Source organism: Lissotriton vulgaris, chromosome 9, assembly GCF_964263255.1.
Source record: "Lissotriton vulgaris chromosome 9, aLisVul1.2, whole genome shotgun sequence".
Classification (NCBI taxonomy): domain Eukaryota; kingdom Metazoa; phylum Chordata; class Amphibia; order Caudata; family Salamandridae; genus Lissotriton; species Lissotriton vulgaris.
In genome coordinates this window covers 439,413,722-439,431,273 of record NC_141697.1, presented here as the reverse complement: position 1 = coordinate 439,431,273, position 17,552 = coordinate 439,413,722, and the positions used below count along the sequence as shown (strand labels likewise).

General features: G+C 42.1%; 1 protein-coding gene across 4 annotated transcripts in view; it reads right to left on the bottom strand.

The window, feature by feature from the left end:
- Window positions 1-5,361: 5,361 nt before the first annotated feature.
- LOC147690253 (60 kDa lysophospholipase-like) overlaps window positions 5,362-17,552 on the bottom strand; it is a 520,410-nt gene continuing 508,219 nt past the window's right edge. For 2 of the 4 annotated variants that reach the window (XM_086937888.1, XM_086937887.1), the window contains 2 exons: window positions 10,238-10,303; window positions 5,362-6,590 (listed from right to left, as the gene is read on the bottom strand). In XM_086937888.1, the coding sequence (XP_086794014.1) occupies window positions 10,241-10,303 (63 nt within the window). In that variant the 3' untranslated portion in view covers window positions 5,362-6,590; window positions 10,238-10,240. The remainder of the gene's footprint in view (window positions 6,591-10,237; window positions 10,304-17,552) is intronic. The other 2 variants (XM_086937890.1, XM_086937889.1) reach the window with 1 other exon arrangement.

The window sequence follows — 17,552 nt, the reverse complement described above, 5'->3', positions numbered from 1 at the left end:
TGTGGGTGTATTTTACATTGTTGCTGGCTGAGAACATAGGGTCAAGCTGGTGTTCTGAAGTGTGGGTGAGGTGTCGTTAACCAGCTGTTAGAGTCCGAGGTTGGCCATCATTTCTAGGAAATTGTTGGCATCTTCTGTGTTTTCAAGGTGGAAGTTGAGGTCTCCTCGGAAGATGTACAGATTTGAGTCGAAGGCAACCTATCCCAGCCCTCTTGTATGTAGACGATGCTGTGCTTATGTCCCGCATACAAGTAGGACTTCAGGGAGTGCTGGATAGCTTCACAAACGTTATGAAAGATTTAGGGTTAAGAGTTAACTCTTCTAAAACATTTATAATGCGCTGTGGCAAAGGCATTAATAAACACAAAGATTTGTTTGTGGCAGGGTAAAAGATCGGGGTTACCAAGAATTTTGCACCTCTGGGCATTCTTTTCACCCATAATGATCCCTGGACACAAGCAGTGGCCGTGAAAACACTGGCACTAGTACGCACCACTGCCGCCCTTAGTTCTTTTGCCAAGAAACTAGGTAAAAGACCGCCTGAGGAGCTTATCAAGATCTATAAAGCAAAATGCATTTCAGCTGCAGTTTACGGGACTGGGGTCTGGGGTCCAGTTGATATGCTCCCCATTCAAAGGGTAGAAAATTCATTTTTAAAATATATTTTATCTGTACCTAATGGTACCTCAACATGTATATGTCATGCGGAGTTGGACCTCCCTTTCATTTCTGATGATACCATGGATAAGCTATGTCCGAAACATTTTGAACGACCTTGGATACTCAGAGTATTTTCACCAATCCTAGCTGCATCGGGGAAATCACCAGGAAGGACTTAAAGAAGGCAGGCCTGTCACTGTTAGACATCGCCAGACTGTCATCTGAGATAGCAAAACCCACTGTCCTACACAATCAGATGATCTTAATCACTTTTAATATTCAACCCTACCTTACTTGTATGGCAGAAGCTTATGACATGTTCCTATTAACTCGATTTCGACTGGGGGTCTTTCACAGATTAATCACCTTCCCTAAAGTGAATGACTGGTCTCATGACCTCCAACTATGGCCCTGTGATAATACTTGTAAACTAACTAACTACGATACACATTCCTTTTTCTGGATTTTATTCCTTTGCTAGAAGACTGTTTAGAACCCGTATTAAAACTGTTTAGGCTTCGCCAATGTCAACCTGTACTGACAACGTGCATTCTGTCTTCAGGACGGCAATTGTCCTGAACATGGTCCTGAATCAAAGAAAGCAAATGCTTACCTAAATGTTGCTCTAAATTTAAATGGGGGTTTTATCAGTTTTACCTAAGTTTTATCTTTAAGGAAATTTTATAAATTCTGAGAAAATTAATTTGTATGAACTCGTTTTATCTATGAATTGTTGCAGTAATTATATCTGTAAGATTAGGGGGTCTCTAGTTGGCAGAGGTAGGTACTTGTGACAAATAGGCACCCTCTTCTCTAGTCAGGATAAGGGGATTACACTCACAAAATAACCCCTGCTCACCCCCTTGTTAGCTTGTCACAAGCAGAAGGGCTTTACTCCAGAGGCATTGCAAGTTAAGCAGTTGTGACCATATACAGTAAGTGAAAACACGGACGGGGGTTGGAGGGTCTAAGGGAGTTTAGAGACCTGCCCAGGTTATCATCCCCGATTACAATATTTAACTACACAAAAACTTGGGGGTCTGAAATCACAAGAGAGATAACAGTGCTCTAAGGACTCTACTCCTCTATTCTGTCATTAAAGTACTAGAGTTGATAGTTATATAGTCCGTTTACAGAGTTCACAAACCAACGCATATGACCACCAGCAAAGGTAGGTGAGACCCAAGGTCCAGAGATGGATTACCATCAAAATTCTTGTTAGTGATCTAATTTTATCATCTGGCCATCCACAGTTTTCTGCCAAATCGGGGATTAACTCCCTTGGCTTTCTTCAGGGCCTCTGTTCTTAAATACTTTTGCTTCAAGAAAGCGAAAAACAGTGACAATATAAAGGATATATATTCTTATTCCTCTATGTCAACTGGCCTCCCCCAACCTCAGATTCAGCTCGGGGCAACGATGGAGAGAGCGTGGCCTCCCTTACTCGGAGCTTGGTCCAGGTGAGGTATTTTCCCCTGTCAATGTTTTTCGTTTTCTTGTTATTTTGAGTGCACTTTTCACCAGCAGTAGCAAAAGTATTTAAGAACAGAGGCCCTGAAGAAAGCCAAGGGAGTTAATCCCCGATTTGGCAGAAACATGTTGGCCCCTAAGCAGTCATTTGTTTATACTGCAATCTTGCACTATTCTGGTTTTTAATAGAAAGAGGCTTACAGACATTAAAGCTTCCTTACTGTGAGTCCTCTATTCCTTTTTAACTTCACTTTCCTTACACCTTCACTCTTTGCACTGCACTTGATTCCATTTAGTGATCCCACGCATGGTCAACATGTGATTGTGGGTCTGACCCCATACCTACCAGACGGTACTGGAATTAGTCTCAAATGATCTAGAGACGATCCAGCCCTGAACTGTGGATGGCCAGATGATAAAATTAGATCACTAACAAGAATGTTGATGGTAATCCATCTCTGGACCTTGGGTCTCACCTACCTTTGCTGGTGGTCATATGCTTTGGTTTGTGAACTCTGTAAACGGACTATATAACTATCAACTCTAGTACTTTAATGACAGAATAGAGGAGTAGAGTCCTTAGAGCACTGTTATCTCTCTTGTGATTTCAGACCATATACAGTAACCCAGTGACAACACTACAAATGGACAACACACAGGTTTTATATAAAAAATAAGTAGACTTTATATAGTTACCACAAGACCATAAACGACAAAAATACACACTATGATTACTTTAAGATGGTAGATTTAAGCTTAGTTCAGTTCTTAGATGCGACACTCTGCGTCAATGTACCTTAGGTTGCGTCGCTCTAGCATGACAAGCAATGTCGCAGCGATGGGAAATGTGGCAAAGTTCAGATACAAAGAAATATAGACGAAAAGATCTTCCAGACGCGGCACGCTTCTCGGGGATGCGAGAAGTCCTCGGTTCGATGCGTGGACTGCAGCGGCAACACCCTTATGATGCGACGGCAACAGCTCCAGCGGCAATGCTATTCTACCACGATGCGTGAAGCTTCCGCTCGATGTGACAACTACGGTGGAGACATCCAAGATGCGACAGCAGCAGCTCCGACGGCGGCGCGCTTCTCGGGGATGCGAGGTGCTCTTGGTCCATGCGGTGCAATGCGACAGTTCCAGCGCCGACACCCTACTTCGGAGTTGCGACGGCAGGCACAGCGACACGCTCCGACCTCATTGCGAGATTCCTATCCTGATGCCGTGCAGTGCGACAACTATAGCGGTGACAGCCTCCTTCGGAGTTGCAACGGCAGCAGCAGCGAAGGCAACACGCTTCCTCTTCGTTGCGGCACGCTTCTCTCCGATGCTTTGCAGTGTGACAGTTCCAGCGGCGACACCCTCCTTCGGAGTTGCGATGGCAGGCCCAGCGATGGCGACACGCAGCTTCTGAGAAGGCCCAAAACAGCAGCAGGCACTTCCAAAAGAACTCTGGGGAGCTTGGGGGTGAAGTCTGTTGTCAATGAGACTTCAGCAGGAGGCAAGCTCTTTTCCAAGCCCTTGGAGATCCTTCACAAGTTGAAAGCAAATTACACAAAGTTCCTAAACCAAATAGTCAAACATGGAACCACTGATTCATACATCATTTTACAATAGGGAGCACTTGCACTGTGGCACTGAAAAGCAGTGGCACAGTGCCCAAAGCATCTAACACCAGCAAAAATACATGAGGCAACAGCAAAAAATGGAAGGGAGACCCACGCCAATAGTGCCAGTTAAAGCTTCTTTTGATTTGAGTTGATGGCAATAGTGGCCATGAAGTCAGGAATGACATTGCACAAGACAGGGTAGGGTCCTGGAGGTCTGTAGGCAATGGTGCCTTGGATGGTGGTTTTGCTGTTTGTTCAGAGTTGGAAGTTAAGGTGCTCCATGAAGGGGGGTGGAGTTGTCTGTGGTGGTAGAGCATAGAATTACAAATAGCAACTTGTTTAGTTGAGATACATAAAGCAGGTTGTTCAGCAACTCCTCCGAGTGGGTACTTTAAAATATGACCTGGTAGCTATCTACCTATCATTTTGTAATGTGATCTAGGTACTGAGGTCGGTGCATAATTTGTACCCACAATTTGCAATCTGTTTGTTCCGACGTCTGGCCTAAGAAAACAAGCAATGGCCTGCGAGCCAAGCAAAAAGTATCAGAGGCCTGCACGAGGACAGTTATGAATTTAATAAACTTCCATTTAGGACAAGACCTAGATTGTTATCCAGTAAACAAATATCTTACTTACTTCAAGCAAATTACCCATAATAATACAACAAGCGAATATAGCTAAAATACATACATGCAACAAGCAAATCTTAAACGTAAAACAAATTCACATTGAACACGCTTGAATATTGCTGTGAAATGTAGCCTTTTAATGAGGAAGGCTTTATAAATACTGCGTAGTGTCTAGTAAGTGACTATTTCTACATTCACTCCAGCTTTCAGTGTTTTATTTTTTTTAAATGTCGAATATATGTATCTTTTCCCCAGAATGTGCTTCAGGAAATATTAAACACTCTGGTGAACATTGGGATTATGAGGCAAAATCAAGGAATATAACTCTGCAGCAGCATTACCTGTTGTGGTGGGGCTGACCATCTGAATAAGTTGTGACGGCAGAAACAGGTCAAAGCATGCAGTGAAACCAATAACTACCAGTTTCCTGGGTTCCTCTCCATGCATTTACCAAAAGCCTTTTACTGGCAGTACATGCAGGATGTTCACCCTCCAGGCAATTGTTCACATTTATCGCATTCCAAAAGCGGATATACCATCAAACTTTTAATCACGCCTTCCTATTAAAACTAGTGTATAAATACATTTCTGTAGTATTGGGGTTAGGGACACAGTTTAAATGAGCAACTTCTTAACAACATACTTCCAGAAAAAGTTTTAAAACTAGTGTGAAAGTGCTGTCATCAACCAAAAACAAACAATAGTTTATGCTAAAGGCACAATCTTGACTTCAAGGACTCATACATCATTTAACTTAACGAGATCTAGAGAAGCGGCTGCGACTAGAGAAACAAAGTTGACGTCCTTAAACTAGCACAACAGTGATAACGCTGGATTCTTATCATGTCTTTTGTCTCCACTGACCAATCCTAAGAATCCACAATTCACTTGATCTTTTTATCTGCTGAGAAGTGTAAAGGGGAGAAACCATTTCCAAATTCAATCTTCAACTGTCCAATCAATTTAGGTTCAAAGGACCACTGACTACCATTAGGTTTTAAGGGTTTATTACAAAGCCAAGAATAACTGGACATGCAAGCACCTCAGCAAGAGGTTAAGAAAATAAATGGGCACTAATACAAATATAATCCTACGCACGAGTCTCATCGAACTCAGAATAAGGTGGATTGTAAGTTCCAAAAGCATTAGGCATACAATAGTCGCTCCAACTTCTATCTTAGTATTCATTAACCTAGAAACGAAAACAAAGTAATCTGTCCCTACACTGTCGCTAAAGTGACATCCCTCCTTTGCATCATTCCCAAGCAAGAGAGAAAAAGGTGTCAGTAGTGAAGACTTCCTCAAAAGAACACTCACTTTGCATAGGTAAGTAGCCTAAGCTACAGAGCTCGTTTTAAGATGCTCCTTCTAACTTCCCCACTTGTCCTCATCTCCTCTCTCAACCTTCTCCTCTCTCTTCCCTTGGGGCACTATCCCTAATACAAAATCACAAAACATTGGTACAAGCCCTCCACACACCCCTTCAGACATGTCTTCCTTCTCAAATTTTTTCATAGAAACTTTGACTGTCCAAAAACCGCTGAAGTGTCCTTGCACCTGCAACAGAAAGCATGTGAACAAATTGACCTTGCACGCACACAATTCTGCTGTCTACATTAGACTAAGAAAAGGAGCCTTCCCAAGGAAAATACATTTCAGGCCTACAATATTCTGATAACAAAGTCACACATAGGCCTCTCCTTGACTTATATGCAATCAGGCCTTTACACATCTAAACATACATTTCTAAAATTACACTATAAGCATTACATTCATATTCATCTAATGCATTATATTTCGTTACATGAATAAGCAATTCAACACATTCAACTTAATATGGTGCACGTTTAATCCTAAGGCATCACTTTATACGTGAACTAATTCATTATGCATCACCTAAAGCACATTTTCAACTAAACACTACATTGCTCTTCATAAATGACATGGTTACATTTCTATTCGCACTAATATATGCCGCTTTAGTATTGCAATTCTAATAATCACACGTTAATACATTCCTCTAAATATGATGCACCCCTACAAATTTCCGAATAACATGGCGCTCTATCAACAGCTAAGACATCTGCTGTTGAACTGCTATGTCGGATTAAGGTTGAATTGATTCACATATTCTTTATCGGGATCATGTAATATTCAGTGACAGCTGCAGGTGTATGATGCCAGGATGTATCTGATGCTGAAGACTCCTGTTAAATACCCTTTGGAAAGAAAGAGAAAAAACATGGTATAAGTGTGAGCTTTTTAAGTAATCAAATTTATCAATAAAGAAAACACAGAGCAGAAAAACTGTGCTCCATTTGAACTAACAAGGACCATATCACAAAAAGTGCCACAGGGGTGCAAAGGGGATTTGCACCCGCGGCGCTTCTGCTAGTCCCGGGGAACTTTGGTGCTATTAATTGCTCGGCAGATGCTTGTGGGGCATCTTCTATAATATGGATTGTGCCTGTGCAGGTTTTGTGCCGACGTTATCACAATGGGATGTTTCCTCATTGGCTGGAGAGCATGGCGCATTGCTAATCAGGGAATACTTTGAACCTATGTTTTATTACAGACGTTTTAAGGCAAAGTGGACTCTGGCCCAGGGCCCCATCTTCTATGGGAGCCCCCTCTCTTTTAGTGACACCGAAAAGCTTGCATTTCATTTAAAAACATTTTAATTCTTGCTTTAGATCATGGCTGGGAACCGTGGTGGTGCACTACTGTGACAATGCCTAGGACAGTCTCATGGCTGCCTCTGGTAACATGAAATGTCTGGCTCATGTTGAAGACTGGTCTGCGCTGAATGTCTCTTAAGTGACATCTCTTTCAGTGGCTATCATTTCAGGAGTGATACCATTAAAAAGTGGGTGAATCATAGACTATTTTAGTAGTAGGGATGTACTGCAATTTGCAGAAACTGCTGGATTTCCCCTATGTCAGTGCCTCTGAAAAGCCATAGAGCGGAGGCAGAGTAATTCACGTCAGTCTAATGTCATGTGAATGACCTTCCCCCAGACCTTTGTACTCTTTCAGCCGAACCAGGCCATTGCGAAAGTCTCCAGCTTCCTCATTGGTAAGCTCCTGCAAGTAGGCGAATAATATATTGGTAGACGACTCAAGAACCATGGAAGTTTTTTCAGGATTACTAACTGTGTAAATGATTTAGAAAAACTGGATGTACATGTTACATGGAAAGTTAGAACATTTGGCTTCAGCCCCATGTAGCCCAATATGAGAGACCCCTGCGGGAAATACCAACAAGTACCATAATAAGTAATATTTGAATAAAATAAAAAGCTCTAAAATCAATAACAACTCAAATTATAACTTGTACAGTGTTTTAAACCACGCTTTGTTTCTAAGCGCTGTGGGCCCAATTTACAAAGATAAACTTAGACCTGAAGTCTAAGAGCCTCATTAAGTTTGGCAGACCTACTGTCGGACTGCCACTGCTGCACGGACAGGAGGACCGCCATACCCGTAGTACAACCAACCGCCGATTAAGAGTATAATCCATGACGGGTGGGCGGGGGTGCGGTGCTGGTCTGTTATGCTCATAGGCGAGTCGAACATGCAGACCATCGCCATTAGAGAGCAGACTGCACATTCCTGCACTGTGTGGCATGCACCATGCTGTGCATGCCACACCATGCAGGAACAGGTGTGCAATTCCAGTTGTGCACCCCTACATGCACCCCCAAACCCAGGAGCGGCAGGGGGGCTTTCCATCATCCTTTTCACGGTGGGCTCACCGTCATAAAATGGACACTGGACATCCAACTCATAATATGCTAGTCGGAGCTGCAGCGGCACCACCAGCATATTACTGCTCCTGAATGCTGCACCACTGGATCCCGGCAGACACGGCAGTCCTGTGGAAGTCCAACCGCCACACTCAAAACCGTACGGGCGAGCCCGCAGTGGTAGCGGTGGTCGGACTGCCACCGCGAGTATGGCGAACCTGTGGACCGTCCTATTGGTAAAAAGGCCCTAAGTTTAGACATGAAGTCTAAGTTTAGACTTCAAACTAAGGCTGGGTCTCCAGCTCAAAGTAAAAGGCAGACCGGCAGCTTCAAACGGATGAGCTGTTTAGACTGCCGCTTCGAATTTGAGCCTGCACTCTGATGAACATAGTCACCTGAAAGGCTGCATTGTCCCAGTCTAAACCTGGTCCACCCAGTTAAGGATGCAGATTAGAGTTGAACAATGTGTCCAGCATGGAATATGACAACAGAGAAAGAACAATACCTAGCCAAAACCGGGTACAGGTACATTACAGGCAAATAACTGAAATGCACATTTTCTAATGTCTTTATAGATAACTCCCAGAAAAACTAATTAGGCAAAGATACTAGGTGTCAATTCGTTTTTTTTTCTTTTAGCTCTCGCCTTCAGCCATCTGTTGGAAAACAACACTTTTGTATTGCATCACTTGCCTGCTCCTGATTCAATGGCTCTCCTCTACATTGAATTTGTCCTGCACAAGGATCATTTCAATGTCACTGTGTTATGACTGGATGAATGTATATTTCCACTGGAGACATCAGACCATCAATCGAAGCTGGTACACACTGGACCTCCTGGGTTTGCCAACTCTTGTTTTAGCAAGCACACAAAAAAGTTGAATCCATTTAGCAAATCAAATATTGATTTTGAGCCAATCTATGCATACCAGAAATGGATCAGTCTTAATATGATTGGAGGTTGAAAGCAGGGCATGCAGCATAAGCAAAGTAAAGTAAAGTATGTACTGGAGAGCATGTCTGTTCAGACTACGTCTGGAAGAACATGATCACTGTCAGATTGGTAGGTTAGGTATATGTGGAATGGATCTAAATGGAGCTCAACTGCATAGAAGATGGTTTTGATCTTGAAATTGTAGAATGGACCCCTATCTACAAGAGCTATATAGGGCACACCTGTAATACAGTAAATTGTAGAAGAATGTGCAGCAGGAGAAGATGATTTCCAGAAAGGTGGTTTGGCTTAGGGTTGGGTAAAAATGTCTACCAAGTTTCCAGACTTTGACCCGTTCACTGTCAAGCTTAAGGAAACTTTAGCATGCAGTCTGCAATGACAGTCTTCTTTTGCATTTCCAGCATTTACCTAGTGTAGGACCTTGTTGAAACGTTTCTGTAATGTTTCTGCAAAGCCTTTTATTTAAAATTCAAATCCTTCTCTCTTTGTAATGCTCATAAGTTTAAAAAAGAATTGGGATGTTGCAAGTCCCCAGACTGTGCAGTTTTGCACACACGTAGTTCATAGATGAACTGGCAACATGAAAGTGCGAAAAACCCGATGCAGCTTTCATTAACCCAAAAAATTCCACTACCGTAATTAGATGCAACTAACACCTACAAACTGGTCTTCAAGACCTCTTTTCAAAATCACATCAAGGCAGCTTGAATAGAGAGCCTTGAAAACAAAACATTCCTGCACCAATAGACTGTTGTCCAGTAATCCACTACAATGTTTACCTGGGATGATTTCAAAGTTGCACTTGAAAAAGACCAGAATTTGGAATGATCAGAACCTAGTGGGAATGAGGGTCTGCTACTTGTATTATTACCCATATTCAGCTCCCCTGTGTTTTAGGCACATTTTTACAGTTCTGATATTTCTTTCAAAGCATCACTATTTGCTACAATTGTACTTGGTGCTCTTTGAAGCTACTTGCTCTGGGTTCGCAAGTGAACGTTTCTCTGGTAATAGGTTTTGCCCAACAGTCCTCCCAGGATAATGCCGTTACCAACCCATACGCAATAGCTGGTAACAAATATAGTACTTTCTCACACTTTGATCTATGCTTAACACAAATCGATCCTAAACTGAAATATGTGAATGCTTAAGCTGCATCTCTTACCCGTCATTTATCTATGTGCAGCTGACTGAAAAATTCAATGGCCTCTTCGTTTACTGCAGCTTCTGCCTGCAAGTGAAGAGTTACAGTAATGATTACTATCATGGAATAATGATCAACTATGCAAACCAATAAAAACTTTTCCCTATTATGCTCATTAGTTTTTTTTGTTTTTTTTTTTAATGCAAAAGCACGCATATACAATTGAGACCCACAATCGACTGGCACAGTCTCCATGTGCTTTTGCAGGTTTTTTGTGATTTGGTGAAAATTGGTGTAAGCATTTTTTAAGAAATCCAACGAAAAACAGTCTTAGAAAAAATTGAAGTGGAGTTGTTGGAATTTTCAGGTAAAATTATTATGGCTGGAGACTTCAATACAGTATTAGATCGCAAGCTGGATAGAACTGGTAATGATAGGGCAATAGTAAATAGCAAAATGACAGCAAAGGTAAGGTCAGTTATGGCACAGCAAGGGCTTTGTGATATTTGGAGATTTAAAGCTGCACAGCAATCAGGATTTACTTTTTATAATAAAAAATATAAGCATAGTTCACGGATAGATTTTTTTTTGGTGGACACTAGGTTGAAAGAGCGGGTTACAAGTGTAGAACATATAGGGGCACATCTATCAGATCACTCTGCAGTGAGTCTAAACTTAAGTTTAGAATTAGAAGAAATGAGTTCTGTCTGGAGATTAGACCGAACAATTTCAGCAGATGAGGAATATCTAGAAGCTCTTAAAGAGGAGATACAAGTTTTTTTAGAGGCGAACGTGGGTTCAGCTAAGGAGGATACAGTATGGGAAACTTGCAAAGCGTTTATGAGAGGGAGAATGGGAGCTCAGGGTGCGAAGAAGCGAAGACTGTATCATAGCTTAGTTACCAATTTAGAAAAAGAGATTCGAAATTGTGAATCTAGTCGAGCTGCCCAGGGTGGTAACATTTCAGAAGAGTCAGTTAAGAATAAGCTTTTAGATTTAAAGATTCAACTTACGGCAGTACTCGCTCAAAGAGTTAAAGAAAGATGGGAAGCTAGCCAGTTGGCACACTTTTCATATGGAGAGGGATGTGGCAAGTTATTAGCGTGGAAAGCCAAGAAAGACGTCATACGTAATCAAATTAAAGAGATTAAGAAATCGGGCACAGGTCAAGTTCTAACGGAAAGGAAACAAATTGTAGAAGCGTTTCATGATTATTTTGTGAATGTGTATACAGAGGATCTCTATCCAAATAAAGTTGAGATTGAGAGTTGTCTACCCTTAGTGAAATCACTTGCAGTGGATGATATGTTGGAGTTAAATAAAGAAATCACTGAAAAAGAGGTGATGAAAGTGATCAAGGAAAGTAAAAGGGGGAAAGCCCCTGGGCCAGATGGCCTCCCAGCAGAAGTATACAAAGCTTTAGGAAACATATTTGTTCCCACATTATGTCATTTGTATAATAAATTTTTTAGAGGGGAGGTAACAATTCCAACATCATGGAACGAGGCAACTATTATTTTGATACTTAAATCAGGGAAATCTCCAAAGAGTTTGGATGCTTACAGGCCTATTTCACTCTTAAATTGTGATTATAAATTCTTCTCTAAAATCCTAGCGGACAGACTCGGTAAAATTATTCATAAACTGATCCATGAAGATCAAAGGGGTTTTATCAAGCTGAGATACCTGAACGAACTTACTTACTTATTGATAGGAATGATAGATTTAGCTTCCAATTATGAATACCCCTTGGCAATGATCGAGTTAGACGCTGCCAAGGCCTTTGATCAAGTTAACTTTGCATACTTAAAATCACTTCTGCATTATCTCAACCTAGGAGACAAATTCACGCAATCTATTTTTGCTTTGTATTGTGCACCAACATCGCGAGTTTTGGTTAATGGGACTCTCACACTCCCTATTAGAGTAATGCGGGGCACCCGACAAGGATGCCCTTTATCACCCTTGCTTTTTAATTTATATATAGAGCCTCTTGCCTGTAAAATTAGAGCCTCAGAAGAGATACCCCCTTTTGTTGTGATGGACTGGTCAAAGAAACTTGGATTATATGCAGATGATATTATTGTTTATTCTTCAAATTTGGTTGGTTCTTTGGAAAATCTAGTTAAGATAACAAAGGATTTTGGTAAGATCTCTGGTTACCAGTTAAACCAAGACAAGACTGAAATAATGACCTGGAATCTTAACACAGGAGGGGTAAAAACCACAGCAGAAATGAGATATCTTGGGGTTAGGATTACACAAAAAATTGAAGATTTGGCAAAAACTAACTTTGATAGGGTGAAAAAAGAAGTTGTTGATACCCTAAAAGGATGGATGAATTTACCTCTTTCAATATATGGACGATCCAATCTTGTAAAAATGGTGATTGTACCTAAAATTACTTTTTGGTTCGAGACTATCCCGTTGGGTTTTAAAAAGGAATGGCTGGTTAAGTTACAGAGCACGATAACTTCATTTATTTGGGCGTCAAAGGCCTCTCGAATCTCATGGAAGAAAATAAGGAGGAGAGTAAATAAAGGAGGGTTGGCGGTCCCAGATATACAAATTTATGCATGGGCTTTTTGCTTAAAAAATTGTAGGATGTTGTTGGGTACCCTCCTTAGTTCTCAGACTGGCGAACTGTTTGGAATATTGCTGAAAAGGTCAGGATATCATGATTTTGGTTTTTTGTATAAGTTTGCAGACCCTAAATTTTTTAAAAAGGTGAGACTTAAGACTTTGAGAGACTTGGCTGAGATATGGCATAAAATTAGAAAAATATCTAAATTGCCCTATTTTAGCTATATGGCCCCAATATGGGAGTCTCCTGGTGCTCCATCCTTGACAAAAGACGCGCTAGCTCTACATCTGAAAAAGGAACCTGCTTTGCAAAGGTGGAAAGATTTGTTCCAAGATGGCAAACTTATTTCATGGGGTTTTTGCCAGCAAATGTGGGGTCCAGTTTTTTCAAAATATAAATATCTACAGATCCAAAGCTGGGTAAACCAGTTGGAAACAGAGATCGGAACTGAAAATGACTTTGAGCTAAAGTTGGAGACAGGGATCTTTAAGAAGGAAGTAGCTTTCTGGTATTGGCAAATACTGGAAATGGAAGATGGACCATTAGTTCTGCCAGAGACCCTGTGGATGGATAGCTTGCCAAGGATCGCGACAGAAAACCAATGGCAAGTAACTATGTTCATGCTATATAGTATTGTTAAACCTGCAAACCTAAGGCGAAACCTTTTATTTACCATTCACAGGGCATATTGGTCTCCGTATAGACTTTCTAAATTTAAAGATGGAGGAATTGTTGGATGTCCAAAATGTAAAGCTCCAAATGTGGATGATTTGCATATGTTTGTGTCCTGCCCAAAAATCAAGCAATTCTGGATTGATGTAAGTAATTCTCTCTCTAAATCTCTGAACCAACGCATTGAGGTAAGCCCTGAATTAATTGTTACGGGGAGATATGATTTAGAAAACAGATTTTTGAATAACAATGTTAGACTCATTTTTTATGCTATGTTGCTAGCACGTCGAGAGATATGTAAACTATGGGTCTCACCACTTAGTCCTAGTTTAATGGATTGGATTTTAGCTATGAGGTACATGGCTAAGCTTGATATGTTAGACCGTTCTAAGAGAAATAGAGGATTTTGGGTACCCTTTGTTATGCTTTGGTTGAATTACTTTTATGTTAAAGTCCGATGATTAAGCCCATGCCTGTCTCGCTGGTATATGGATTCTCTTCAGGACGATAAAGAGATGGTGGAGGACACACATGTTGGGTCAGGTGGTCAAGAGGGGTAGTTCAGAGGAAGGCCAGACTCAAGAATATGTGTTGTCTATGCCCCATTACTCTAAACCAGCTTATGAGATAAAACAGCCCAGTGGTGGACCAAGATAGAAGTTATGGGGGGCAAGGTGGCAAATGAGGATATAGAAAAAAAAAGAAAAACAGTCTTAGTACACTTAGCAATATAATTCGTTTGGCATTAGAACCAATACATTTGATTGCATCAATCCACGACCAATACACAGAGCAAAACCGAAAGCTGCTTTATATCATGACAGTCCAGCAACATGCCATGTTGACTGCTCATCACACAATTCCCCACAGATAACAAGAGTAAAGCGGCAATGACAGCACCATAAACAGTGGAAGGCAATCATGCAGTGACTAACTGGGCTCCAGTAACTGTGTTTTCAGTATCACTGCAGAGGATAATGTAGTAATAAATCACTGCTGTTGAGGGTTCCAACATTAAGTTTATTTGTCATAAGTATAACAGGTGCTCCCAGCTTGGCGGCAGTCTCTCACAACGAACATTCTAACACGCACTCGCAGAGGCAGAGCGGACTGTACCAGGAGGGGAGAGGGGAGAGGGGTGGTAGGGAGAAATAGGGAGGTTACAACACACCTTCCCCTCTAAGGAGAACAGAAGGAAAGGGGAAAGCGGCGCCCCAGGCGGGGAGAAGGGGGGGGGGGTGGAAACGAGAGTGGGAAGAAAGGGATGAGAGGAGAGGGAACATGGGGACAAGAAAAGAAGTGAGAGAGAGAGAACATGAAAGCTGGGGCTACATCAAGGAACACATTAAACATGAAACTATAAAACCATCACGTTAACCTCAGTGTAGAACTGACAAGAAGTAGTCATGAGCATTAGGTTCCTTAAGTCCTATAGGATCCGTAAGGAGTCCTGGCCTTTCTCCCAACGGATGAACACCCTGGGTGCTACAATAAGTGTAGCCGGTTATGCCGATCCTTAGAAGTCCACTCCTGCCACCCCGCCAAAGCGTTTCTATCAACTGCATGATAAGTCTCAAGGCATGGGTAAAGGGCAGGAAAGAGTGCAACCTAACTTTTTCCCTTAGGGTCCTCTAAGTGTGAACAAGTTATACAGTTTATTCCCACCTGGAGTTGAGCACTCTTCAACTAGTCTTTCCATACCCCTCGGGGAGGGTGTATAGGCGGTAACGCTGTTTTCTTCCTTGGGCAGTAGCTGGGGCCCGGACATACCCCGCCTGCTCCCTCTGACAAGATAAGACTCTCTCTCAATGTCGTCTTCGATGACTGGTCTGGTCCCTCTTCTACCCTCCTTACCTTGGCCGTAAGCAGAATCCAGACTTTTATCGAACTCCATTGCAACAGCTCCGGAACATTAGCATCAGTCTCTGCTGACCTTAGTCTGTCATTCTGCTCCCTTCCTTGATGCCCCTGGAAGAACTCCGTAGTGTTTCTTGGGCCATGACACTCCTGCATGCTCCAATAATTATCGAGTGTACCCTTCTTCCCTGACAGGCCTCTTAGTGGGAGACCTTTTGACATTTTCAGCATTTCCCCACTCTCACTCTCCATCTTACCTCTGTAAGGCCTTTGAAAGTATTTGGCTTTCTCCTCACCCTTATCCTCCGACAAACTTAAGTCCCTTTCTCTTTTCTGCCCACCATAGTCCACATATTCTTCCCTTGTTTCAGTCCTGAACTCAACCGGTGTGGTACTTTGCCTCGTCTCCCTGCGATTAAAGAGGTTACTCCTACATTTCATTTTTTCTAGCTCATTTCTTGCGTTTACTATGCGCTCTTCCTTTCTCTCGAATTCTCCGTTTTTCACAACTTCACTTCCTCTGGCTTTTCTCTCGCATTTCTTACGTAATTCTCTTTCGTCCACCCAACTTTGGTACATTTCAAGTTTTTTCCTTATTTTGTCCTTTGCTATTTTTTTCCCTCGTCCTTTATTGTTTGCAGCTTCCTGAAAAACTACCGGTCCTTTTGACGGGAACGTGCGAGCGATCCATGTTTCGCCCCTGGTTGCATCCATGCCGGTCGCTCTCCCTTTAAGAGCTTCCTCTCGCCCCAGTCTGTGGAGATCTGTATCTCTTTCCTGTTCATGTTTGTCTTCATATTCCTCCATCATTTTGGTCTTGGGCTCAGACGATGTGGTTCTTCTCCACTTCCCTTTGTGATTGAATTGGTTACTCTTACATTTTATCCTCTGCCTCTCCTTAGCTGTAATAATTATGCTTTCTCCCTTTCTTTCGAATTCTCTTTTTCCTTCACTTTTTCCTTCACTGTTTTTTTTCACATGTTTCTTAACTTCTTTTCCATACTCTTTATTACTTGCAGCTCCTTCAATAACACCCAAATCCTTTGATGTCAACGCACGAGTCTCCCATGCTTCACTGTTTGTTCCCTGCATGCCTTGGATCTGTGCCAGCACACTCTCGTGTTCTTTTCTTCTTCCATAACTTGATGTTTCCAATTTCTTTAGATCCTTCCACCCTGACCTGGTGGATCCTCTTTTCGTTATATATCTGGTACTCCAAGTATTATTTCCCTTGTGCATTAAATCCATTACTTTGTAACCTATAGCGTTGATGTCCTCCCCTGTGTACATTTTTAGGGATATGTTGGCCTCTTTGAAATCATCTCCATTCTTTTTTTTAGCAAAGTCTCTATTCCATTCGCTCTTGTTTACCAACTCATAGCGTGATCCTGAAACTAAGATCATATCCGTCCCTACTCCACCTATGAGGATGGTACACTCCGGGTTTATTTTTCTAGTATTATCTTTCTCTTGGCTAACCATTCTTTCCTTGCTCACTTCTTCCTTTTGCACCTTTACCAACGAGGCTTGTTTTTTATATTCCTCCCACGCACTCACGATGTCTTCATTCACATTTCTGACTGACCCTTTCGTGAATACTTTTCCCATTTCGTTGTACTTTTTCCGTCCTTCAGTACCTAAGCTGTGAAGTAATACTTCAGCCTTTTCCTCCGGTATAAGGGACACTTCCTCTTCCTCGACGACTGTTATGTACTCTTTCCACTCACTCCATTCTGTGGTGTTTATTTCATCCACCTCCATAGACAGCACTGGTGGCGGAAAATTATACCTTAGGCCCCACTCCATGTTGAATGCACCGCTATCTCCAGGAATTCACGTGAAGATGTGATATCCACCTCGCCAGAAAGGTGGCGGTACACGTGCGCTTTGTAGAGTTCTCTGTCGCCCCGAGCAGATTGAAAGTAATGCGCAGGCTGTGGGCACTAGTGTTCTAAATGTGAAGGAAACATTCCTACACCACCTACTGTTATCCTTCTTGGCTCCCTGAAATCACTAAATATGTCTTGCTCGTGCCGTTTGTAGGTTTAAGGCCCTTGTAAATCCACTGACACAGATACAAAGAGGTCACGTGTCCCTCCCCAGGCGTGCTGCCTAAAATCTGTAATGACTCCGCAACAGGGGTTCCTTGCACTCCCTGCCCCTTTGCAATCTTCTCACACCGCTTCCCAGCGCTGCCTCCGTTCCGTTTCACGCGTGGCCACC